The 24,974-nt window shown below is 62.3% G+C and overlaps 2 protein-coding genes across 2 annotated transcripts in view; one reads left to right on the forward strand and one right to left on the reverse strand.

Moving 5' to 3' along the window:
* Chga (chromogranin A) overlaps positions 1 to 11,001 on the forward strand; it is a 27,056-nt gene extending 16,055 nt beyond the window's left edge. The window contains exons 2-9 of the mRNA XM_048799225.1: positions 4 to 13; positions 415 to 461; positions 2,616 to 2,709; positions 3,482 to 3,550; positions 5,520 to 5,618; positions 6,957 to 7,337; positions 7,982 to 8,466; positions 10,539 to 11,001. Of these exons, the coding sequence (XP_048655182.1) occupies positions 441 to 461; positions 2,616 to 2,709; positions 3,482 to 3,550; positions 5,520 to 5,618; positions 6,957 to 7,337; positions 7,982 to 8,466; positions 10,539 to 10,622 (1,233 nt within the window). The 5' untranslated portion in view covers positions 4 to 13; positions 415 to 440 and the 3' untranslated portion in view covers positions 10,623 to 11,001. The remainder of the gene's footprint in view (positions 1 to 3; positions 14 to 414; positions 462 to 2,615; positions 2,710 to 3,481; positions 3,551 to 5,519; positions 5,619 to 6,956; positions 7,338 to 7,981; positions 8,467 to 10,538) is intronic.
* Positions 11,002 to 15,009: 4,008 nt separating this feature from the next.
* Itpk1 (inositol-tetrakisphosphate 1-kinase) overlaps positions 15,010 to 24,974 on the reverse strand; it is a 78,435-nt gene continuing 68,470 nt past the window's right edge. The window contains exons 8-9 of the mRNA XM_048799223.1: positions 20,914 to 21,076; positions 15,010 to 16,756 (exon numbers count right to left, since the gene is read on the reverse strand). Of these exons, the coding sequence (XP_048655180.1) occupies positions 16,413 to 16,756; positions 20,914 to 21,076 (507 nt within the window). The 3' untranslated portion in view covers positions 15,010 to 16,412. The remainder of the gene's footprint in view (positions 16,757 to 20,913; positions 21,077 to 24,974) is intronic.

Below are 24,974 nucleotides of genomic sequence, written 5' to 3' on the forward strand. Positions count from 1 at the left end.
CTGGCCGGCCAAGGTCATTGGGGGGAGGGGGCGGGACGGCGCTCCTCAGCTTCCCCCTCCCTCTGCGTCGGCTGGCCGACTCCTGCCTCTCACAGTCCCCTCCCCAGCTCTTCCCCTCCGTCTGGGTCCCTCCCTGTCCCTGCATTCGTCCCACCCGGGTCCCCCGGCTCTGCTGCTGGTGTTGCCATAGCACTTGCCTCCACGCGCCTTCTCCAGAGCAGCTTCCCCGGGGGAGAGTCAGGGCCCCTCAGGGCAGCCTCTGGGGCCACCTCCTGGGCAGCCCGGCCTCTCATTTGGGTGGGGACAGTTTTGACGGGGAGTGCTGGGTGAGTGGCCCCCTCTGAACTCAGTCAGGAAGGACTGTGCTCCCCTGGGCACGGGGGAGTGACCCCGGTGCTCTCTCTTTCTTTCCAGTCACTGCCCTCCCTGTCAACAGCCCTATGAATAAAGGGGACACCGAGGTAAGGAGGGGTGTTGGGGATGCCCTGGGATGGGGGAGGAGGTTCTGGTGGACACCTCGAGGCCAGCTCTTGGGCAGCTGCAGGAGTGAGTTTGGCATACAGCCAAGAGCCAGCACTGCGGCTGCTGACCTGAGGACAGCTTGCAAAAGAAGATATCAGAGACGGCTCACTCTCCCTGCTGTCCCGCTGCGGGGACTTCCCCAGCGTTCTGTGAGATTGGCCATGTGGCCAGAAGGGGCCTGGGTCTGTCTGATGCGGCCTAGGTGCCCGGTCGTTGTCCTGGCGCCTGCATCCACAGGCCTACCGTGGGCTGCTGGTGGCCTGGCTTGGTCGGGTTGTCCACAGACCTGCAAGGACAGCTGTCACCTGCCTGGCTCTGGCCTCCCCTTTGCTCTCCCTCTCTCCCTCGCCCACTCAGCTCACTAGCACCCCTCCGCTTCATAGGTACCTGGTGCCCCCAAGGGCCACAGTGGAAATATTTGGCGACGGTGCCAACTGGTCCCTGCCAGCTGGGGCTGATGGTGGAGGCCACCCAGGGAAGGACTTGGGCGGTTACCAGTGGGGGTTCCTGTGGCAGGAGGAAACACTCTGCACCAGAAGCATGCTTGGAGTTCATTCCCACCCGAGCCAGGGCTGGATTTCCAGTCTCCGGTGCTCATATCTCCACTTGAGCATCAGAGAAATGTCTACTGTTCACTTAGCAGGGCCCATTCTCTTCAGAGGCTACAGATAAAACCCAAAACATTTCAACTTCAAGGTGCTCAATCATGTTTCCTTTTTTTCCAGTTGCACAGGGGCCAGAATTTAAACCTCGGCTGCTCATTTAGCTGTGCAACCTTGGAAACATTCCTTAACTTCTGAGCTTCCCCTTTCTCCCCTTTCCCTTGAGGCGAGGTGTGTAGTACCCAGCACATGGTCGGTCCTCAGAAAATGGCCACTGTCTCCCTACAGCTTCCCTTTTAGACCCCTAGTCCTCTGGGACCCCTGCCCAGTTCCCTCACAGACTGGTGGCTCTCTGATATTCCCAGTGCGAGGTCAGGGTCCAGGCTGCTGGGTGCTGCTGGCTAGATCCCGTTTGGGGGTCCACTCTGGCCACTGTGTCTTTCCAGCAGCCCAGGATCATGAGCACAAGAGCAGCCGGTTGAGACCTGAGTGTTCCCTGGGAGGTGGTGACTGCACCCGCTGCACTGCGCTTGCCAGGATGCCATCCTGCACCCTTGGGCTGGTTGCCTTGGCATCCCATAGACAAGCCTTCCACCCCCTCACTCCCCACCAGCGTTGCCTCAGGCAGTCTGACACCTGCTTCTCCACCAGCTCTAGGCTGCTGAAGCAGGTCTGAAGCTGTGAATTCCACCCTGGTGTGTGAGGCACTTCCCATTTCATAGACTGTTTCCCATCTGTGCCTCATTACCCTAGAAGGGCCATGGGGAAGGCATTCTCACTCCTGCTTTCCAGATGAGGGAACTGAGTCTCTTCAGCATACTTGCCTAAGATCACACAGCTAGGATACCACACTACAGTTGGCACCATCGTCAAAGATCGTCCAGTTATCAGAGGCTTAGATTGCCCCAGCATCTTGCTGGACACTGCTTTCAGGTATAGGCTGCTATTGGCCTTGGATGGGTACCCAGATGTAGCTGATCTGTGCCCCACATCCAGCTGTGCCCCATGGGTAGATGTGAAGCCAGACTACGAGGCTGATAGTGCCTCCGTGTGACAGCTCTGAGGGCGTTGAGAGTCACACCTGGCAGAACCAGGGAGGTCTTTGTTCTCCTCTGGGCAGTCTGGGAGGACTTCCTGGAGAAGCCGGCCCTTCGGCATCTGCAGGAGTGCAGCACTTTTGTAAGACATTCTTCTAGTTCCCAGAAGCAGTTCCTCATCCTAGGGAAGCAACCTTGGAATCGGCAGATGCCAGCCCCCCTGATCTACCCTGGAGGGGCATGTGCTGGCCTGGCCATGCAGCTGGAGGGCCTGGCCCAGGGCAGGCACCACAGGAGGGTTAGCATGGCTATTACTATTGGACAAGGGCAGGGTTGTGCCCTGAGCCAGGCCTCCGTGGACTCCTGAGCACAAAAGCAGCTGCTCTTCTGTGTTCGCTGGGAGGGGCCGAGCCCCTTGTGAGCTGGCCCCAGCCCACCTCTGCTCCCCTCCCAGGTCATGAAGTGCATTGTCGAGGTCATCTCCGACACCCTGTCCAAGCCCAGCCCCACACCCGTCAGCCAGGAGTGTTTGGAGACTCTCAGAGGAGGTAGGGCCCGGCCTGGGGAGAGCGGCCACCTCCTGGGCTGGGAGGCGCGCGTGGCTGGGGTGCAGCGTGTCACCCAGTGAGGACCTGCCTTGGCCAGTACTGCACTGGGGCGTGAGGGGTGGGCGAGGAAGGGGTCACAGCCTTACGCTTCTGGAGCCTGTGGGCTAGCAGAGGGGACAGATTGGTCACTTGACTCCTGGGCAGAGTGAAACCAGGACAGGAACAGCAGGTCCGGACTGTGAGCTCCCTGTGGGGGGGTTCTGGGTGCTTTCCCAGGGTCAGAATAGCGTCTGGCCCCTGGCGGTCAGCATGCGGGTCTGTGGTGGCTGAAGGGTGCCGTGGGGCCCGAGGAGGACCGAATCTTTCCCGCCATCAAGCCTTGGCCAGCTGTTGGGTGGCACTGTGAGCATCTGGGGAGGGGGCTTTGGAAGACCCGCTGGCCATCCAGAGGGGGGCAGGGGAGGACGGGCACTGGGGTGCAGAGGAGAGGACGGGATGGGCAGAAGCTGGAGCAGGAGGGGTTAGACACCGGCATCCCCAGGGCCCGCTGTCCCCGGGCTGAGGTCCGTGGGGACCCTGCCTGACCTTTCCAAGGTGCTGGAAAAGTGATGGACGGCTTGGAGGGGGGACAGTCTCCCAAGTGTCATCTCGGGATGTGATCTGACTGGCCGCCTGTCGGGGTTTCCGGAATAACTCCTTAGCACTCAGCTGAACGCTGATCTCCTCCTGACTGTTCTCTGGAAGCCACCCGTGACTGTGTCCTTCCCTGCAGATGAGCGGATCCTGTCCATCCTGCGGCACCAGAATTTACTGAAGGAGCTCCAAGACCTTGCTCTCCAAGGTACGCTCCAGTCACCTTACACATAATTCTGGGTAAATCCCATCAATTGAGAATCCGAAAATTGGGGAGGAAGGTTGGCAAAGGTCCTCTGGGGCACTCAGTTACTTGTTTTCAGTTGCAGGGCAGCAAGGTGGGATCCCCTCTGCCACCTGGTTGAATTTGTTACTGATAGCATTTAAAGAGATCAAGGTTCAGAGAGGTTGAGTGGCCTGTCCAGGGCTACACAGTACACAGGAACAGCTCTCCGAATGCCGTCTGGCCTCTGGAGTTCAGCCATCTCAGGAGGTTGCTTTCAAGGCTAGAACGCAGAGAGCTTTCCTTTTCCTTTCCTCTGCAAACTGAGAAGCCAGCTGTTCTCAAGGAGAGAGGAAGAAGGGCTCTTTCCCCTGCAAGCTTCTCTGCAGGGGCAGTGGTGGCGGCAGGCAGGGTCTTGTCTGCCTCTGAGTGGGTGGGCTAACGCTGCGCCCTGGAGCAAGCCCCATCTCAGAGGGCGGTGGCTTCCCAAGACATTAAGAGTCCACAGCTCCTGGGAATGGGTGGCTGAGAGGTGGCCAGTGCCTTGTCCCTGAGGGCGACCTGGCAGAGTGCTGGGCTAGAGGATTAGGCTCCCGCCACCCCCAGAGGTGGCTCCTTCAGCGCACTGGACCAGTCTCTGGCCAGGCTGCCCCTGGCTGACTCCTGAGAGAAGGGCCCCTTGACTAGAGCAGGGCCATTGGCACCCTGGGCACCAACCCGTGGGCTGCTGTCTGTGAGCTGGGCCTCCCCTCCCTGCCCTCCCTCCCTCCCCTGCTCCCCCCAGGCCTGGGCTTGGGTCTGGTGGCACTGGTGGGGGCAGGAAGGGTGCTCCAGCTCGGGAAGGTGCCCCTCTGAGGCTGCTGGAGCAGACGGGCCGTGAGAATGGAGAGGTCAGATCTGGGGAGGAAGCAAGAACACAGCCCCCCAGCTCACCTGCGCCCTTCTCTGGCTGTCCCCCTGGGTGGCAGGCGCCACCGGTGAGGGTGCCGGGAGGAGGCGCGTCCTGGCCCCAACGACCCGGGCTGTATCGGTCGTCATGGGTTCCTGGCTCAGGTTTCCAACTAAACCTTAAATATTTTAACTAAATGATAAATTAGAGATTAAACACTGACTAGCTAAAGTTCTGTCATGAAATATAACGTCACCAGAGGCTCTTAGAGGGCAGCGGGTCCTGCATACCCGCACCCGGGCACGGGGCCCATGCGGTCGCGGCCGTCCACCCTGGTGCAGCCTCTGCCCACTCCCCCACGTCCTCTAGGCCCCTGTGCTGTCCTGCGGCCCTGCCTGTCTTGGCACCTGCCATGCGGTGCCCCATGTGTAGGTGACCCAGTGAGGAAGTGGCCCCAGAGCCCTGGGACTCACACCTTTCTGGGCCCAGGACTGCTCCCTGGCTCACAGCTGTCCCAGATGTCCCCATAAGGGCAAAAGCCATCTCCAGCTGCAGAGCTGACCCCGCAGAGGGGCCAGTGCCCAGAGTGAGGCACGGGTGTGGGGACGGGTATGGGGACAGTCAGGGCGGCTGCAGCAGCTGGGGCAGTGCGGGGATGGGGCAGGACGGGTGTGGACCCCGCGGCCGACCCTGGCTCAGGGCAAGCAGGGCTGGCTTCTCAGGGGCCTGGGCTGAGAGCACCCGGAGGAGATGAGCGGCCACTGTTGCTCCAGGTGCCTGAGCTTCAGATCCCGAGGGTCCCTCACTCCCACTCCTGTCCCTGCAGCCCTCTGTCCGTCAGGGCTCGCTGTCCTTTCCCAGAGCAGCATCCGAGTCTGCGGAGGTGGTGTGGCCGCCCGATGGCCCCAGACGAGGGTGGGGGGACCAACCTGCCACCCCTCGCTGAGACCCCTCGAGGTCTCACTAGGCAGGCCTGACCCGCCCACTCCACATGGGGAAGTGGGGACCTTTGGCCTCCTGGACCCACAGAGTGGACCCAACGGGCCTCTCCCTCCTCCTCTCCAGGGGCCAAGGAGAGGGCGCAGCAGCACAAGAAGCACCGCAGCTTCGAGGAGGAGCTCTCGGAGGTCCTCGAGAGCCAGAGCGGCGAGGCCAAGCCCCAAGGTCAGTGCCAGCCCTGCTGGCCAGAGCCGGAGGGGCGGGGCCTCCCCAGAGCCGGAGCCCCTCCTGCAGGCCCCCGGGCGGCAGCTCCTGTTCCCCTCCCCAAGGTGGGCTGCACACGGGTGGTCCACTGCACAGCTACGGGTCCTGGCCACGGTGTCCCACTGTCCATCCAGGTGCTGGGGCCCTAGGGGGGAGTTCTGTGGCCTGGCAGGTGGGTCCACCCAGTAGCCCCTGTGCAGAGCTGGCCCACCCCTGCCCTCCCAGGATTTGGTGGCTCATTAGAGTAGCCAATCTCAGGAGGGTGCGAGGAGCGGCCGGGACACCGGGGAAACAGGGTCCTCATTCTGGAAACCAGAGCACTGGGTGGGTTGAGGCTGCCGTGGCTCGGCCGGTGCCAGGCGGTTGCTGTCCTCCCACCTGGGGAGCCACAGGCCACCTGCAGAGCGCTGCTCTTTCATGGCCATAGAGGAGGCCCGTTCTAGGAGCCTGGGTCCCAGTGGCCTTGATCTGGGGCTGGGAGGGAGCCGGCAGGTCAGCCCAGCTGCCCCGAGCCTGGTCTACACTGTCCACCTGGCGCTGCTGGGTGTGGCTTGGACCCCCATCCTGGCTTCACGGGAACAAGTCTGGGTTGTCACGCATGCCTGCCCTGGCCTCGGAGGGACATAGCGTGGCATCCAGGTGTGCACCTGTACCCAGAGCTCAACGTAAGTGACCCTGAGGTGGCGTGTGGGGGCTGGGAGTGGGCTTAACTTGTGGCCTGCAGCCTGTGTGGGCAGTGGACAGGCTGCTTCCCCTGTCTGCCGCTCAGTGTGTCCTGTGGTGTGAGCACGTGCCCAGCCCTGGGGACCTGCCAAAGCTCAAATGATGGAACGCGCCTGGGGCTGCCTTGCTCAGTGGCGCTCACTCTAGCAATGATGGGGGCTTTTTGTCCTTGAGAAAATCCCGAGGAACAGCACTTTCACAGGTGCGGGAGACAGAGGAGCCCCATATGGAGGGGAAAATGGAGTCGCAGTCATGGCGCCTCTTACATAGAGAGGTTAAGTGGTTTGCCCAAGATCACACAGCAGTTCAGCCAGTGTCCTAATTTTCATTTCAGGGTCTGTTGCTTTTTGTTTTGGGTTTTATTTTTATTTTATTTACATCCTGTTTTAAGAGGCAGAAATAAAAACCACAATCCAGGTATACTCAGATCAAGCTCAGAATGGAGGAGAACGCTAACTCTAGTCTCAGGCCAAGCTTCCTGGAAGCCAAGACAGGCTGATCACGACCACAGGTGGCATCGGGGAGGCCCCAGTACAGCTGTCCTCAGGGCCTAACTTCGCCCTGTTGTTTTTGCAGAGGTGACAGAAGAACCATCCTCCAAAGGTGCTGCAGAGAGAAGAGATGCCCAAGAGGCAGAGCCGAGCCCCGAGTCCCCAGACACATCCAGGCCCCGGGCCTTCCCTGAGCCTGGGCAGGGGGACAGCCAGGCCCCTGGAGAGGAGGCCCCTAACACCCAGCCACCAGCCAGCCTCGCAGGCCACAGGCGCTCAGGCCCGCAGGCTGTGGGGGACAGTGAGGGCCCCTCCCGTGGCCTGAGTGCAGAACAAGGGTCGCAGACAGAGGGGGAAGAGGAGCAGGCGGAGGTGGCAGAGAAGGCTTCCCTGGAGGAGGAAGGCCCCACTGCAGCATCTGAGCCCCAACAGAGCCTCGGCTACAAGGATACACGGAAAGGCAAGAGTATGTACGGCAGGGACCTGAACCAGCGCATCTGCGGGGGTGGGGAGGGAGGGAATCTCCTCCTTAATCTTGTTCCGTCTTCATCACAATCCCGAAAGGTAGGTATTACGTCCATTTTCCAGATGGGCAAGTGGAGCTCAGAGAGATTAAGTAATTTTCCCAAAGTCATACAGCTAATTTGTAGTAAAAGTGGAAATTCCAACCCCAGTTTGCCTGACTTCCACACTATTCCCTTCCCCTGTTCCACACAGCACCCCCCTGGCCCAGGACGCAAGAGGGGCTTTGCAGGGTGGGTGGCCAGGCTCTGGGAACAGAGAGACAGAATGACAGGTGGGAGCAGGCTGATCTGGGGTCAGCGTTGTCTTCTGTGATGGGTCAGCTGACTCCCCGGCAGCCCCCCGGGGGTAGCCCGCTGGGCCAGGGGCTTCTGGGCTAGAGGAGGAGCCAGCTCTGGCCCCCCACCCCGGAGCTCTGAGGGGTCTTGACGGGCAGGGCATCAGGGTGGCCCTGCCCTCCATGTGGACGCTGCGCAAAGGCGCGACCCTGAGAGCCAAGCCCGTGACCTGACCGTGGCCCGCAGAGGCCACTGGGCGGTGGGACGGGGAGCTGCTGGCCCTCACCTCCTGCTCTGTCACCTGCTCCAGGTCGGTCTATGGCTCTGGTGGTGGATGGAGCCCCGAAGCCGGGGGCTGAGGATGCCCGGCCCCCCGAGGGCAGGGGAGAGCGGCCCGGGCAGGAGGAGCAGGAGGAGCAGCAAGAGGAGGAGGACGCGGCAGGGGCCCCCCGAGGCCGGGCCGGGAAGAGCGGGGAGCAGGAGCCGCGGCCCTCCAGGGAGTGGGAGGAGGCCCCGCGGTGGAGCAAGATGGACCAGCTGGCCCAGGAGCTGACGGCGGGGAAGCGGCTGGACGGGGAGGATGAGGAGGACGACCCTGGCCCTGACCCCGACCGCTCCATGAAGCTCTCCTTCCGGGCCCGGGCCTTTGGCCCCAGGGGGCCTGACCTGCAGCTGCGCCGAGGCTGGAGGCCATCCTCCCGGGAGGACAGTGTGGAGGCGGGCTTGCCCCTGCAGGCCCGAGGCTACCCTGAGGAGAAGAAAGAGGAGGAGGGCAGCGCCAACCGCAGGGCGGAGGTCAGAGCAGAGGTGGCTACGGGAGGGAGCGGCCCTGGCCAGGCCTGGGGACAGCTGCACTCGGACATCACTGCCCCCTGCAGGGGACCCAGACCCCTGGAATCTAGACCCAGAGGGGTGCGCAGCCAGGGACTCTCAGGGCTGGGGGTGCCCGGGCTCCCAGCGGGCACCTGGGGAACTGCCCGCAGCTGGCAGGAGGCCTTCAGCCCGGCCTGGGAGCTGCTGGGCGCCCTGGGGAGTCTGAGCAGGTGGGAGAGTGACAGGTGCAGCCTGGGCTTTGGATAGAGAGCTTGGGGACAGGGGGCAGGACCGGCCTAGAGGTCCAGGCCCCGGCCATGTCTTGGCTCCCAGGAGGCCTGGGTGCACCCTCTTCCCATGATGGCGGAGGGGCAGGGTAGAGCCCGCTGGCCCTCGGGGCCTGTGTGAACGGGAGGGAGACCTGGCCTCTGCCCGCAGGCCTGAGCCAGCCTCTCCCTGGCTCTCGGCCCTGGGCAGGTGGTGGCCCTCCTCTGAGCCTCACGTCCCCACCCCCTTTCTGCCCACCTTGGCATCATGACTAGACGTCCATGCTGGGAATTGGGCCTCCCAGGGCCACTGGGATGCTGAGCAGGTGGCCAGTGCACAGCCGCCCAGGAGCTGGGTTCCCTGTCAGGCAGGCAGTGCCACCTTGGGCTGGAGGAGACCCTGGTGGAACCTGATTCAAGCCTCAGTGCTCTGGGGACCACCAGGGACCAGAGCCCTCACCCCAAGCTTGTTCTCAGCCCACCCAAAAAGTAGGGGCCCCTCTTTTGATCCTGACCTCTCTGGGCCTGGGTCTGGTCTTGGTGGTCTGAGAGAGAGAGACGCCCCTTGGCAGCTGGGGCTGGAGGGGCAGGTACCCGTGTCCCCAGGACTGGGCGAAGGGCCAGGAGCAGCCCCACCTCCAGGACAAGGGGAGCAGCCCCAGAAATGGCAGAATAATGAGGTGCCAGAGACTGCCAGCTTCCGGTTTCCACAGGCAGAGGGGGCCAGGGGCCAGGGTGGGGCAGTGGGAATCCCTGAGTCTTGTGGTCAAGGTGGGGTGGGGGCCTCCTCCCCATCCAAGGGTCTTAGAAACCTCCGCATTGGCTGCCTGTCAAGCCAGTGGCTCAGGCTGGGGTGTGGATCACACGTTTGACACCAGCCTGGGCAAATTCGTGACAGCCAGTTTCAAAATACAATTTAAAAAAAAGGTGGGGGGTGGCTGGGCATGGCCAGGGGTAAGCACTTGCCCAACACACATGGCCCTGGGCTCCACCCCAGCTCTGCAAAAAAGAACACCCCAAAAGAACGAACTCACCCCCCAGGGTCCCTCAAGGTCAGGGGGCTCTAGGTCCCCATTTCCAAGGCAACAGTTGTCAGTATCCCATGAACTGGGCCCAGGTGGGCCGTGGTGTGGGACCTTGGAAGTCCACCCCCAGGGCAGGGGCAGAGAGGTGGCTTCCTAGCCAGGCTCCGAGTGGGGTCTATGCTCTTGGTGTGTCCTGCTCTGAGAGGACTGGAAGTTCTGGGAGATGGGCCCCAGAGCAGGGCTCAGAGAAGGGTCCCTTGCTCCCCTGAACCACCCTGGCAGCCGGAGCTCAGGGTCCCCCTGAGGTCAGGAACAGGCCCAGCCTTAGCAGGTGGACATGGGCATCTGTCAGTGTCCAGCCCGTGCTGCAGTCCCCACGGCCCCCTCAGGTATGGAGGCTGTAGAAGACAGTCCCACGCCCAGCCTGGCCACCCAGAGAGCTGTCGCCCATGGTCTGGGCCAAGGGAGGGTCCCTTAAGGGAACCAGGGCTTCATGGTCCACGTACCCTGAAAGAACAGACTCCGCCTGCGTGGACCATCGAGAGGGAGCAGGGCTGCACCCAGGGCCTCTGCTTCCCGCCTGCCCGCTGGCCCTCAGGCAAGCCCCCAGCGTGGTGCCACGTCCCCACGGTGCAGATGAGACTCCCCGGCAGAGCCACCTGTCCAAGGCCACGCAGCCAACCAGCAGCCACCAGTCCTGTTAACTGTCCCGTTGATCCCACAGCACAGGCCAGCTCCCAATGACCCTGACCTTCTCTCCTAGGACCAGGAGCTGGAGAGCCTCTCGGCCATCGAGGCAGAGCTGGAGAAGGTGGCTCACCAGCTGCAGGTGCTGCGGCGGGGCTGAGGCGCCGGCCAGCCAGGGCCCCTGGCACCCGTGGGCCTGGCTCTCTTGTCCCCTCTACAGGTCCTGCCCAGACGGCCAGGGCGCGGCTTCCGGTAGGGAGGTGGCCTCCGGCAGCCCAGGCCCGGGCCACCCTGCCGCCCCCACGCTCCTTCCCCTCCCTCCTGCCCCGCCCTGGCCTCCTGTGTGGAGTGGCCACGGCTCTCCACACAGACCCTGCTCTCTGAACACAGGCAGCTTCCTAGAAGCCCCTCCACGTTCACAGCCCCGGGCACAGCGGCAATAACTTCTGAGCTTTCGGTGAAAGCTGAAAACTCCTGACTAGAATACGTTCTGTATAAAGTTCATCTAAGGAAAAATAAAACCTGCTCTGGGCTCTTTCGTTTTTCTTTGAATTTTTTTTTCCCTCTCAACTCCCAATGGACACACACACAGGATTTGAGCAAAGGGACAGGGGAGTTTCAGTCTGTCTGGGCCTTTCTGGGCCACTTCTTAGCTGTGGAATCTTAGGCAGGTGGCTTTGTACTCCTGGTCCTCAGTTTCCCCATCTGTAAAATGGGGAAGCTGATCCACCTTGAAGCGGTTTTGTGTGGATGAAGTGACACCTGTCACTCTGAGCTGGGCCGTGTGGAGGTGAGGCCAGGCTGGGACACAGACTCTGCTTTCTGAGCTAGTCCCTGATTACCTGTGGGGCTGGGTAGAGACCCTGAAGGCCCCAGTTGGTGCCTGCCCCAAGCCACAGGCACGGGGCTGGCTTTGGACTTCCCGACGAGAGCTTCTGAGCTGCAGGCTGCTCCTGGCCGAATCCAGACTCTGCCTGCCCTGATGGCTGGCCTGTCATGTGCCTAGGACGGGGGCTGTCGGAAGCCCTCGTGCATGTAACAGTTCACGAGAGCACCGCGGGTCTTGTTCTGCTTCAAGAATGAGAAACCGAGGCGGAGAAGGTGAAATGCTCCGAGTCACAGGCAGGAGGGACGCCCCCGGCACTGAGCCCGGCTGTGCAGGATGATGCCATCAGGCCAGGCAGCACTGCGACTGGGCCCAGCTGGCGGGGCAGGGCCCATCATTCAGTTGTCCGTCAAACGTTCTCCTATGGCTGCGTTCTCTGCCCCCAGCGCAGGGGCAGAGAGGTGGCTTCCTAGCAGGCTCTGAGTGTGGGCTATGATCTTGGTGTGTCCTGCTCTGAGAGGCCTGGTAATTCTGGGAGATGGGCCTGGCATGAGGAGGGGACTGGCATAAACCCTGGCCAGTGGGGAAGCCCACTGCCCAGTGGGGAAAGCTGGACGGTCCACAGCCAATGCCACCCACTGGGACATATTGTCAGCAGGAGGGAGCACAAGCCCATGTCCCTCTGCTGAGGCCAACCCTGCTGGAGGCAGAGGAGGCTGGGTTCAAGCATGGTTCTACTGGACTGGCATTGGTCTTGGACAGGCATGTCACCTCTCCAGGTGGCAGTTCTGGGGCTAAGATCCCTGGTCTGTGCACCTAGGGTGAGACTCAGGCCAGTGAGGCTGATGCGCAGGAAGGACGGTGAGACCTTGCGGGATGGCTACCTTGGCAGGGGCCTGCCTGGTGCTCCCCTGCCAGGGCCAGGACGGCTGCCCACCCAAGTGAGGCTCAGAGGCATCAGTGACACCTGCGGGGACCTAGAGCCACGTTCAGAGGGCCAGCTGGGATTTTTTTCTTGGTACTGGAATTGAACCCAGGGCTGCTTCCCCCTGAGCTACACTCCTAGTCTTTTATTCTGAGACAGGGTCTAAATTGCTAAATTGCTGAGGCTGGCCTTGAACTTGGGATCCTCCTGCCTCAGTCTCCCGAGCCCCTGGGATGACAGGCGTGCAGCACTGTGCCCAGTACTAGGTGGGATTCCGTAGTTCTCTGTCGGGTCAGTCTGCACAGCATATTGGTGGCGAGAACTCGGGTTTGGGCCTTAGGCTCCAGGCATCCCCAGTCCAACTAGCCATCCAAGAGCTCAGCAGCTTACTGGGTCTCAGAGCCTCCATCTTGGCATTCGTAAATGGGGGTGATCCTTGCTATCTCCTTACCAGATGATGCTAAGGCCTGGAAAGGGACATGGTGAGCCAGAAAACCAGGACCACGGTGGCAGAGCTGTCTGGGGGGCTCAGGAAGCCAGGCTGCCCGCTGCTGCCAATGCCCACCCCTGGGGCACAAAGGCACCCCCTCTGCATGGCTGCGGTTCTGTGGCATGTATCTCCTCCCATGTTGCAGCTTCCCCGCGGCAACGGCTACGGAATTGCAAACAGCACCAGCTGCATTTCTAGGCCATCAGCGATCAAGACACCCACTACCAAGATGAGCTGGTAAGGAGATAGCACAGGGTCTCCTTGTCCCCAGAATAACCCATCCCAAAGACAAGGCAGCTGAAAAGAGCCAGGAGGGAAGCATGATGTTCTCGAGAGTGACGCGCGGGCTGTGGTCTGGACGTACAGACTAAGCGCAGCCCAGGGTGGGATTCTGGTAGAGCTGCTTGTGCTCAGGGTTGGTCACCCAGCACAGTGTGGGCACTACCCTGACACCCTGGGGAAAACCCAGCCTGAGCTGGTGTCCTGAGTGACACCCTGCAGGAGGGCAGCCCCCTCAAGATGCCAGGTTTCAGATGACTTGGGCAGTAAAGAGAAAATGCAACCGTTTCTGGAAAGGCCGAGCTGGACACAACCAGAAGGAAGAGGACCCAAGCAGCAGAGGCCCCGCTGCCCAGGGAACCAGCGGCCACGTCCACACTGGCCATGCCGTGTGGAGAGAAGCAGAGGCACAGACCCCGACTGTGAGGGGGGACCTGAGGCACGAGCCTTGGTCGCCTCACACTGGCTGGGCGGGAGTGTGTGCAGTGGGCGTGGCCAGGCTGCCCACGGAGGTGGAGACTCAGGGCTGCCCTCCAGGGGGGCTCCTGTCCGCCCCAGGGAAGCCCACGTGGAGCTGCTGGCACCCAGCTCCAGGGCTCGGAGTCCCAGGGCCAGTGCGCTGCGGCACAGTCAAGGAGAGGAGCTGCTGGGGTCCCACTGGGTCCGTGATCCGTTTCCAAGGGACAGACCAGAGGGAAGACACAAAGCCCAGGACCATCAGTGAGGCGGGGTGAGGCCATGCGATGGCTCTCTGTGGCCAGCAGCCAGCAAGAATGCCCAAGAGCCAACGATGTCTTCCAGGCTGAAGACTCAGGCTCCTTTGGTCTCAGAGTGGCCGTCTAGCCAGCACCAGTCACTCTGCAGTCGGCCAGAAGGGCTGTCAGTCAGCCTGCTGTGAAGCCCACTTGGTGGCCTCTGAGGACCCCTTCCTCTAGGTCATTTTCTCCTTTGTTGCTAGGGTTACAGGCATGGGCAGGCCTGTGCCAGATGCCCCAGAGTCCCTTGAGGCTTCAGGGGCATCTGACTGCCACAAATGGCGCTGGGGACCCCAAGTCAGCCCCACCCACCACGCACTGCAAAGCCACACTTGCAGGACACCAGGGATGACGACCCTAGTCTAAGACAGACGCCCTCTGCTCCTCCAGTGGGGACAGACACCAGAGCTGGCATTTGGGCGTCATGTGTATGCAGACACGCTGCCCTGGGAAGTGTCCTCAGGCAGAGATGGAGGCCATGCCTCTGGGCCCAGGACAGAGCAGGCCGTGCAGGTGACTCCAAGGCTCAGCTATGTGTGGTCCTGTCTCCTGCTCCGCTGCCCCTCAGCAGCCCAGTCCCCTGAACACCAGCAAGATGGGAAGCCCCGGGGCTGACGTGCCGGCCAACTCGGAAACAGAAGCTTGGGTATGAGCCCGGCCGCCCCAGGCTGCTGGCAGGGCTGGTCTCTGCCTAGCGGGGTCCTCCTGTGGGGCCAGCTCTTACCATCCCAGGGGACAGCCTGCCACCACCCACCTCCTCAGTGGGCCTGTCTCCCCAACACCCAGCCCCAAGGCCAAGGCCAGCAAGGCCTCAGGGGAACCAAGTGGGGACAGCACCCTGGGACCAACAAGGTCAGTGTGCACATGGGGCAGTTAGAGGACAGGGTCTCTTGCCTGGCTACTGAGGCCCCCCCAGGGGTGGCTGGCGTCCCCTCACCACCCATAGTGCCCATCCATGCTCCACGTTGCCAATGGCTTCCACCAGCCTGAGGTTGCTCCTGTACTGTCCCTAGGCCTTCACAAGACCCAGCTCCATGGGGGGAACCAACTGCCCCACTCACCACTGCGTGGAGGCCAGAGGAGGGCCATAGCGCCAGAAGGCAGTTCCCCGACAGCCAGCCCTGGACGCTACCCACGTGACCTGGACTGATCAGAGGGACAGACATGCAGGTCGTCGGGGTCCTCCAGGCAGCGGGGGCTGGGACTCTGCCTCAGGAGGCCACACTGTGGGAGGTGACAGAACAGGAGCCACACCCAGAGACGTGTGGAAAATGCAGGTTGATCTCAGTAGTTTATTTTGAAGACAAAGCAGTGCAAGAGGCTGCCATGCGTCCCGTGTCCCGGGCTCGGGGTCAGGCCCAGGACAGGTGACGAGCAGACATCCACCAGGGTCAACGCTCAGATCCTGTAAACGTGGCCAGTCCTGGGCCATTCTGAGGCGGCCAGGCAGCTCCATGGCTCGGGTCCTGGCAGCTGCCCAAAGGAGGGTCCCCGCCCTGAGTGCCGGGCTCAGCGGCTCTCCAGGGCCCTTGGCGCTCCCTCCAGTGTCCTCCGTCCCACTGGACCATGCGGGACAGCTCAGTGGCCCTTCTCTTCCCAAGTGAACTGCACTTCATGACACGAGATCATGCCGGGCCCAGGCCCCTCACTGGGCTGCACCCTCGGCGGCCCCTCCTGCGGACTGGGTCAGCCAGTGGTGGCCTGCTGCTGTGGCGAGCGGGTCTGGGGCGGTGTGGCTGTCTTGCAGGCTGGCTTAGTGCCCACTGTGTGCAGGAGTGAACCGCAGGGCAGCCTCCTCCTGCCCAGGAAGAGGGACCCCGCTGGCCAGGATTCCCAGCAGAGGCTCCTGCCCGTCCTCTGGGGTGCTGGGGGAGCAGCAGGCTGCCCAGGGGGCAGGACACCGAGCACCAGCTGACCTGCCCTGCCCTGGACCTGACTGCCCTCTGGAGAGAAGGGATCTAGGAGGAGACTGAGGGAGTGGTCCTGGGCAAGCCAGCAGCCCCCCTGGGTCCAGGGAACAGCAGTGCTAGGTGGGACCCTGGGAGGGACCTGGTGGCCCCCAGGGAGCAGTGAGGAGTGGCAGCGACCAAGGACATGGGCCTCAGCCCACTGGAAACTTCCTCTTCTCCCGTGGGCAGGGGTCGGGGCCGCACACAGCTCCCCGCCAGGGCCTGTCGTCCTTGGGCTTTGGGGAGGGGCCAGCAGCAGCCCTGAGGGGGTCGGCTTGGAAGGGCCAAGGTGGACAGGGAGGGGAGGGTCAGGGGCGTGGGTGGACTTGGAAGGAGGAGAACCATTCTCGGCGCTCTGCTGGGCCACAGCCCAGGAGCGGGCCTCCCTCCAGGGTCCCAGAGCCTGGTCCACAGCAGCCGTGGGGACAGACAGACGGATGTGCACACGCTCCTAGCACCACCCACCCACGCACGCACACACCCCCACATTCAGACCTAGTGTTGAAACTCAGCCGTGTCAACTCCGACGAGATCCGCAGGCGGGAAGCGGGGTCCCCATCCCCGAGGCTGTTCCCTTCCATCTCCCCCCTCATTTAGACCATGACATCAGAAAATCAGGTTAAAAATTAAAAAAAAGCATCAGATCATCGGGAATTCTGAGTAGCGTCCGTTGGGGGCCGATGCCCAGTGGCGTGCTCCGCCACCCTCTGGGTCCTGGCTCTGTGGCTACTGCGAGGAGGCCTTGGTGGTCAGGGAGGCCACGCAGTGCTGCTGGAAGCTGGGGGACACGCCCGCGGTGCAGCCCAGTCTCTGGTGCGGCAGCTTGGCAGCGCTGCCCGCGCCCGCCTCGGCCTCGGTCTTCCAGGGCGCGTCCTGGCCCAGCACGCAGCAGCCCGGGCTGGCGCTGCACGTCCACTCGCCTGCCAGGCTGCCCGCCTGCTCGGCCAGGAGCCTGCTGTGTCTCAGCGGGGCCGCGTCCCCCGCGGCGGCTGCACCCGTGCTCTGGCCCTGCAGGACGGTGGCGATGTGGTTCAGGAGGTCTGAGAAGAACTCGCTTACGCCCTCGTAGCCTGGGGTGGAGACAGACAGCGCAGGTCAGCCAGCGGGCTGGGGAGCGGAGACAGGCCGACCAGCAGCCAGGTCACTCCCGTGGGGCCAGGGGCTGGCCCTGACCCTGAGAAGCGGTGAGCCACTGTGAAGTGGTGAGCACCTGTCCACCCACTGCCATGGTGTGGATAAGGGTCCCCTGAGGGCCCGCATGCTGGAGGTGGGGGACCTGAGGGGTGGCACCTAGTGGGAGGTCTCTGGTCATGGGGGACCTGGAAAGGGGTACAGGGACCTGGCACCCTCCACCTCCCCCTTCCCACACACTAGGAGAATGCGCTTCCTTTGCCTTATGACCTCCACCCCATGATATGCTGCTCTGCCACAGGCCCCAGAGCCACAGGGCCACAGAGCAGACTGAAAGCTCCCAACTGTGAGTGCAAACCACCTTTCCTCTTTGTGATACTGGGACCGAACCCAGGGGCACTCCACCACCAAGCTACATTCCTAGCCTTTTGAATATTTTGAGACAGGGACGCCCACAGTAGAAACAAAAATGGCGCAGCTGGCCTGGAACTTGCGATGGTCCCGCCTCAGTCTCTCAAGTTGTGGGGTACAGGTATGAGACATCATGCCCAATAACCTTCCTTCTTTTTAGCTTTATTATCTCAGGTATTTTCTTACAGTAATGGGAAGATGGTGAACACACCCACCTGAGGGGGTGAGATAATGGCTGGAGGTGGCAGCACCAAAGCCCACTTTGAATGATACACAGACTCCATGGGGTCTGCCTGAACCTGGCCTCAGGCCTGATTCCTGGCTCCTGCATCTGTCCTGAGCCTCAGCTGTCCACTGAAGAGGATACATCTTGTGGTAGAGGCTTCTATGGGCATCAACCAGAGGGGCTAGAACACCGGTGCTGTCTGACCCAGAGCAGCCACAGCCCAAATCCAGTGTTCCTTTTTCACCCTAAAACACAGGAGGAGGCCCTCGGTGCCCCCTGCACTCAGAGACAGCCTCTAGGCTCTGCCCACCAGGCCACATGAACTGCCAGTGTCTGCCTAGGGCGGCACCTCCCAACGCAGATGTGAAGCAAAGTCCTTGGGATCCTCAGATTTAGGTGGGGCCTGCCAGGGCGGGTCTGGAAGGACGAGAACTGGCCCGCGGCTCCAGGAAGACAGCAGCGCAGGAGAGGTCTTGGGCAGGAGTTGCAGCCCACCAGCTCGGGGGGCTCTGGGTACTGCCCGCCCCGCTGAAGCTGGACCACCCTGGATACTGCACCCCGTGCCGAGAGGTCACTGAACACCGGCACATGCCCTGGTTGACATTCCCAGCCACTCGCACAGACGGGTGGCAAAGCCTGGGACACGGCCCTGTGTAGCCTCAGAACACTGCACGGCCGTGTGCGGGGCCACCAGCTGGGGCTCCTCTGTGTCCACTCATCACTTAGCAGCTGACTGATGTGCTGCAGAGAGAGGCCCACGGCAGAAACAGAAAGGGCCATGTGGCTGGAGCGCAGTGCCTCCATGTCCAGCACTGGGTGACATCACCCTCACAGACCCGCCCACTTTACAGATGAAAACGTGGGACTGTTAACCAGAGAGGATGGTGACGAATCCACGCCAGTGTCCACAGGCCACGCGGGCGGTGCCGGCCACAGGACTGGGATCCCGTCCCCTGGTTGCTGCCTCCTCGCAGCCCCTTTACAGAGGAGGACGTGGAGGCTCAGAGGCCCAGCGTCACAAGCTCCTAAGTGGCACAGCCGAGATCGGATCAAGGCCACTGACCTGTCGGTGTCTTAGAACAGCCTGGTGCTGGGAGCCCCGGACTGGGTGCCCCGTCAGCCTGCGGCCAGGGGTGAAGGGCAGGACAGACCCGGGTCTGAGGCGCCCAGGATTGTGGGGGTGGCTGCTGGGAGCCGGGGTAGGCGTGTGAGCAGGAAGGACACAGGGGACACTCAGGCAGGTCTCCAGGGAATCCAGAGGCAGTTCCTCAGCAATCGCTCTGCTTTCATCCCAGACCAGGCCCAGCGCCGCACGCAGAGCTGGGGCTGGGGGATGTGCAGAGGCCGCTGCCTCCTCGAGGCCTGGGAGGAGCAGGAGGCGGGGTGGGCTGACACCAGCAGGTGCAGACAGGGGGGACGCAGACAGGGGGGACCAGGACAGGAGCCAGCTCCACACGGTCCTGGGCACACTGCAGGGTGGGAGATGCTGTTCCCACCTGCGCAGGGGTGGATGGGGCCAAGGTCAGGTGGCCAAGCCGTCGTGGACTGTGAAGGCAGAGCCTGGACTTGAACTCAGCACCGGGCTCTGCCAAGAGGCAGGAAATCTCATGGTCAGAGTGCAGCCCTAGCTCCACCACGTAGGGACCCGTGACCTCGGACAGGTCCCTCAGTGCCTGACCTCGTCCTCTTGGCAAGTGGTGATCACAGCAGTCCTCCAGGGTGCAGTGGGGAGGGGGAGACTGGCTGCTGCCTGTCTCTACACAGGCCTGGGACACAGAGGGGTCAACACCACCGGGCAGTGGGTGGCCTCTTTGACAGGGCTGCTACTACACCTGAGGCCCTGAGCTCGCCCACCCCTCTGCTGTCCCTAGGAGTGCTCTACAGGGCTGGCAAGCAGAGCCGTCTCCCTGGCACCGGCTCCCTGGAGCCCCAGTCTCTGGGGCCACCTCGGCAGCAGACTCCTCACCAGCCTCTGCTGGGCGCAGCCGCGACCCTCCTGCCCTAGGAGGATGGCCCTTCTCTCGACTCCTGGAAAAAGCCTCCCTGTCCACAATGGCTCAGTGACTGTTCCCTGACAGACTGCCCTGGGCCCACGACACGGTGGGCTCACAGGGAAGCCTCCCACTCTTCCTCCTAGAACTTCCACGTGTGGCCCCCGCAGTCCATGGTCCAGAGTCCCCCCCGACCACCCTGCAGCCCTGCCTCGCCCCTTCATTCCTCACGTCCTTCTGCTGCACCCCAGGTCCCCAGCCCTCTCCCTCCGGCTTCAGTTGCCTCAAGACTCCACCCAGGGGGACTGAGGCAGACTGAATGACGTGGGCTTAACACGGACCTTAGACACTGCCCCCAAAGTGAGACCATGCCGCGGCAGGCTGCCCTCAGAGACGGGGCCCACAGCCCGGGACCACTGCTCCATCTCTGGTGGGTGGCTCTTTCCTTTCTGGCCAGGATTTGCTCTGGTGTCACAGCTTCACAGAAGAGCCACCAGCCACCCCCACCCTTCTGTCTCTTGCTCCCTCCCAATTATGGTGTGGGCCTCCGGCTGGGACCTGGCAGTCCAGCTCACTTCTGTACTGGCGTCAGGACTAGCTGGGACCCACAGCACCTGGTCAGTGACAGCTGGAGGACAAAAGGAGCCAGTGGCTTCCCAAGCCTCCATTTCCCTAGCTGGGCACAGGGGTGCTGCCTGGAGCAGCTTGTGCGTGCCCAGGAGTGGAAGAGGCATGGCCTCCTCAGCCACCTAGCTGGTGCCCGGCACCCGCAGCTCCAGAGCTGGGAGGTGCAGGCCAAGGAGATGAGCCAAGGGCGGTGGTTCCCCCTCCCGCGAGGCGCTTGAAGAGACACCATTGAGAACAGAGTGGACGGTGGGGCGCACGGCCCAGGCCCGCAGCCCCGGCCCTCAGGAGGCAGAGGCAGGCCAGCCTGAGCCCAGGAGCCCGGGCGCGGGTGAGCGAGTGGCCTGCTGCGGGGACAGGTGGGACCTGGTTGGACTCCACCTGTCACTCTGTGGGCGGTGCACAGGTCACATGGCTGGGGGCTGGGTGCAGCACGGTCCTGAAGCACCTGCCCTGCCACCAATGTGCTGTGTGACCCTCTAGTCCGCTCTCACCAACGTGCTGTGTGACCCTCTAGTCCACCCTGCCACCAACGTGCGGTGTGACCCTCTAGTCCATGGCTTCCCTTCACCTAACAGCAGAGGTTGTGGCCCTTCAAAGTCCCTTCGGCTGTGAGTCTGGAATGGCTCAAGGGACGGACTGATTGGGACATCGAGGCTATGCTGGCGGCTCAGGTCACAAGGTGAGAGGGCGCGTGGACCCGGCCGCCTGGGCCCGGTCCTCCCTGGTGCAGGATGCCCAGTACTGGGCTCCTTCATCCCCTCCCGCTCCAGAGCCCGTTCCCAGGTGTGCAGAGGTGGCAGACTGATGGCTGCCACCTCAGGCCACCAGCCGTGCTGCTCACCTGGGAAAGCGTTGATGTCGATGACTGCGTGCTGCCCCGTCTGGTTGTTGATGATGATGTCAATCCCAAACAGTGACACACCCAGCGCCTGCCGCAGGGCCCGGGACAGCTCCCGGATGACCTCGTCGCTCGGCCGCTCGAACACACCTTCGATCTTGTCCAGCTGCGAGACACACAGGGGTTAGGCTGGGGTGAGGAGTGCCACAGGCCCTGCCATCCCTCGGGCCAGGAAGCAGGGCAGACCCACCCCAGCCAGCACCAGGCCACCACCTCTGTGTCCTGCCCGAGCTGGGCAGGTGGGGTGCTGCTCACGGCCTTGCTGGCTGCCATCCGAGGGACCGAGGTCAACAATGGCATCTTACACACAGGCAACGGGCTCAGAGGGGGTCGGGCTGGCCTGTGAAAGCACAGGGCAGGGTCTGGGCCTCGGTGTCCCCAGGCTCTAGACCCATTTCTCAGCAGGGAGGAAGGTGGTGGAGAGTCGCTATGGACCGAGGAGACACCGAGGTGCAGAGGTCACTGCAGCCTGACCTTGAAGGCAGGGAGGACTGGGGCAGGGTGGGGTGGGGGAGAGAGGCCTGGGGAGGCCAGCGGCCAGGGCGGAGGTGGCGGGAAGTCCTCCACGCCCTCCGGCCTGAGGCTGAGGTTCGGGACGGGTCTTGGTCCCTGAAGGGCTCCAGGCGGGTGATCTTGGATTTCCAACCCCCCTTTCCTTCCCGAGGGGCACTCAGGGCTGCTCCCACCTTGGGTCCAAGCGCAGCGGTCAGCAAAGCTTCTGGGGGGTAATGGGGCTGTCCAGGTGCACAGTCTCCACCCTGCCCTGGACCGCCCCGCACTGCCCATTCTCTCCTCTACTCCAAGTGGCCTGGGACAGGCAATGAGGACCCACGTGCTTGAGCTCAGCCCAGTGGGAGCCTCCAGGGCATGAGAAGACTGCACCAGAGGCTTTGGGAGCCAGGACTTGGACCCAGGGTCTGGATGTGAATCCTGCAGTGACTTGCTGACTCTGGGGACTTGGAGAAAAGTTTGTGGCCTCTCTGCCTCAGTTTACTCTGCTGTAAAATGGGACTGATTGAGCCTCCATCCTAGACTTGCTGAGAGGGAGGAGGAGGGTGACAGGTGTGGAGGCCATGGGCCTGGATGGCCAGAAGCGCTGCTTCTGAATTCCAGGGCAGGGACAGCCTCGGGTGACCTCAGCCTGAACAGGGCTCAGCTAGGTGCCTATGAAACACCGGAGTTCTGGAGCTGAAGCTCAGAGGCTAGAGGAAGGGGTGCGGCTGCAAATACGGCGCATCAGAGAGCCAACCGGGAATTACAGGTGGCCCCGCAGGCCCCGTCCTGGGGTCCCACCCAGGGCTGCCTCGCAGTCCTGCGTCCACACAGCCTCACTCCCCCACCTTCGAGGTGGAAGCCACCCACCCCACCAGCATCGGCAGGGCAGGGGGTAAACAAGCCACAGGGTAAGTGCCATGGAGTGCCGTTCATCTGTGGCAAGGGACAAAATCCGACTCGCTACAACACAGACGAACTCGGAAGACATCACGAGTGCGCGTGCCGGGCGGCCACAGACAGCTTCGTGCTGCATGACTCCATCCGTATAAAACTTCCGGAAGGCGCAAATTTGTGGAGACAGGAATCAGTGAAGCAATGGAGGAATGGGGAGTGGGGGGCTCATAGTCCAGGGGATGGGAATGTTCTGGAAGGAAGCAGAGGTGTGGTGTGGTGTGCCTCAACGTGAGCAGACCAGTCGCGCTGGATTTCTCACTTTAAAACAGCTAATTTTATCCATGCGGATTTCACCTCAATTTGTTTAAAAGCGAGGCTGGGTCAGAGGATTGAGCATTGAGCCCTGGTCATCAAGACAAATGGTCTTTGGCCCTGAAATGGACAGCATGCCCTCCCGGAGAGCACCAAGCAGGGACTGAGGCTGGCACCTTCCTATCCTAGGAGTGCCCTGGTGTCTCCCTGGGGGCTTCCCAGGGACAGTGGCAGTCTGGCTGAACAGGAGCTCACCTGAGCTCCCTGGGACACTCAGGGTCAGAGGCTGAGTCCAAAGAGGAGCTTGGCAGTTGGTCCACAGCCCAGCATCCTCACCAAGTCAGAGGTCCAGGTGGACCCCAGGCTTGCCCATGCCCTGGGCCTGCCCTAGCTGTAGCGAACCTCTGGACCCCGTTTCCTCACCCCGGAAGTGGGTAATGAGAATGCCTCTGCCCTGAGATTTCAGTGAGGACTCGGGGCTGACACAGAGGCGGGCCCAGGGCAGACAGCTCCTCTCACCCCGCGTCTCCTGATGAGCTGTTTCTAAAAGCACTTTCCCAGCTCAGCTGAGGAATCTCACAAATCCTTCTGAAGCCATTTGATTGTCCAGACCCAAACAGCCAGCCTGGGACAAGACAAGGGTAGAACTCCTCCCCGGGAATTCAACACCAACCACCCAAGGTACCCTGCTAACCAGGAGGTGGGGAGTCAGGAAGGAGCTCTGTGGGTGCCCTGGGGCCACCGCTCATGGCCAACACTGAGAACTTCCTGCACACGGGCAGTGGGCACCGCTCAGACAGCAACTCACAGAACCCCTGGATTTCCTCTGGGCAGGATGAGGAGTCTGAGGCTCAAAGGGATGACATGGCTTGCCAGAGCTTGGGACCGACCGGGGCTATTTTTCCCAGAAAAGCAAATTTTTTTTTTTTTTCAACCTCCCGAGGTGCTGGGGCTGGGACTTCGGGCCTTGTGCATGCTGGGCAAGTGCCCTACCACTGAGCTGTGCCCTTGGAGGCCCACTGCTCCTAAGGACATCCTATGAGGGCTCCGAAAGGTAGAAGGCCCCTGGGGCCTGCAGGTTGAGTGGAGCTACCCAGGTCAAGGGCCTCCTGGGGAAGGAGGTGGGGCTCCGAGGCCAGTGTGGGTCCCTGCAGGGTGCTCTCAGGGGGGCTGAGACAGGGCTGGCAGAGCTCCAGGTGGCACAGGGCAGGAGGACTGGTAAGGGAGTATTCTGGACACCAGTTCCCATGGTGGAGCTGACATAGACGGCCTGAGGGAGGCCATGGCGGCCATGGTCCTGCAGGAAGGCTATGTGGCTGGCATTGCTTCTTCTTTTCTTGGAAGCATTAGTCCTGACGGATTCCTGACTAGCAGTCACATGTGAAGGCCAGGGGGGGCCACTGTAGGTCTGAGAGGCAGAGGAAGGGCCCTGCTGTGACTCTAGGCTGACCCCTCCTATTTCTTAGATGAGGAAACTGAGGCCCACAGTCAACAGGGGTTTATCCAAGAGGGTGACTCCCAGTGGGCCACCCTGCATGCAGCCCTCAGTGTCCCCCTGGTACTGGTGAATAGCCCAGTGGGCGCTAGCCCTGTGCTGTGCGAAGGCACTGGCAGGGATGATTTCTCAGAAAGTCTGTGCCGTGCCAATTCCTCTGCAGCCCAGCACACTGGCCAAGGCTCCGTGAGGCTGGCGGGAGGAAGCCCTGGAGATGCTGGGGCAAGCCGAGCCTCCCTGCACAGAGCATCTACCTACGCCTCACAGCGACACAGCCAGGCCCGGCGCTTCTCTTGATTGTTCCTGGGGGATAGCTACTGAGGTCCTGGGGACAGTGGTGTCCCTCTAGGTCCTTGTTCACACCAGAAACAAACAACAGCTAGACAGGCTGCCCAGGTTTGGGGGCCAGGAACACAAGGCCAGGGCAGATCCCCAGGGTTGGCTGTGCCCAGCCCTGAAGAGGGAGGAGGCCACGAGAAAGCAAAGGCTCCCAGGATACCAAGATGGACGCATTCTAGGGGGGACAGGACCCCAGCAAGTCCTGAGTGCAGGGGACATGAGAGCAAAACTGCTGGCCCGCTAGGCCCACGAGGGACGGCAGACTGCCCGTGGAGGCTCCCGTCTGCTGTGGAACACTGCCCAGCAGTCCTCAGAGTGGTAGGTCGCCCTGGCTTCCTGGGAGAGCCAGCTTTGGAAGTGGGCCTGGGGTCCAATCCCAGCGAGGCTGCAGGGAGGCTGCTAGACACCCAGCTGGACACTGCCATGGCAACATTCACTGAGCACCAGCCAAGCTGCCTGCTGCCACGGC

This window comes from Marmota marmota, unplaced genomic scaffold (genome assembly GCF_001458135.2).
Source record: "Marmota marmota marmota unplaced genomic scaffold, marMar, whole genome shotgun sequence".
Taxonomy (NCBI): domain Eukaryota; kingdom Metazoa; phylum Chordata; class Mammalia; order Rodentia; family Sciuridae; genus Marmota; species Marmota marmota.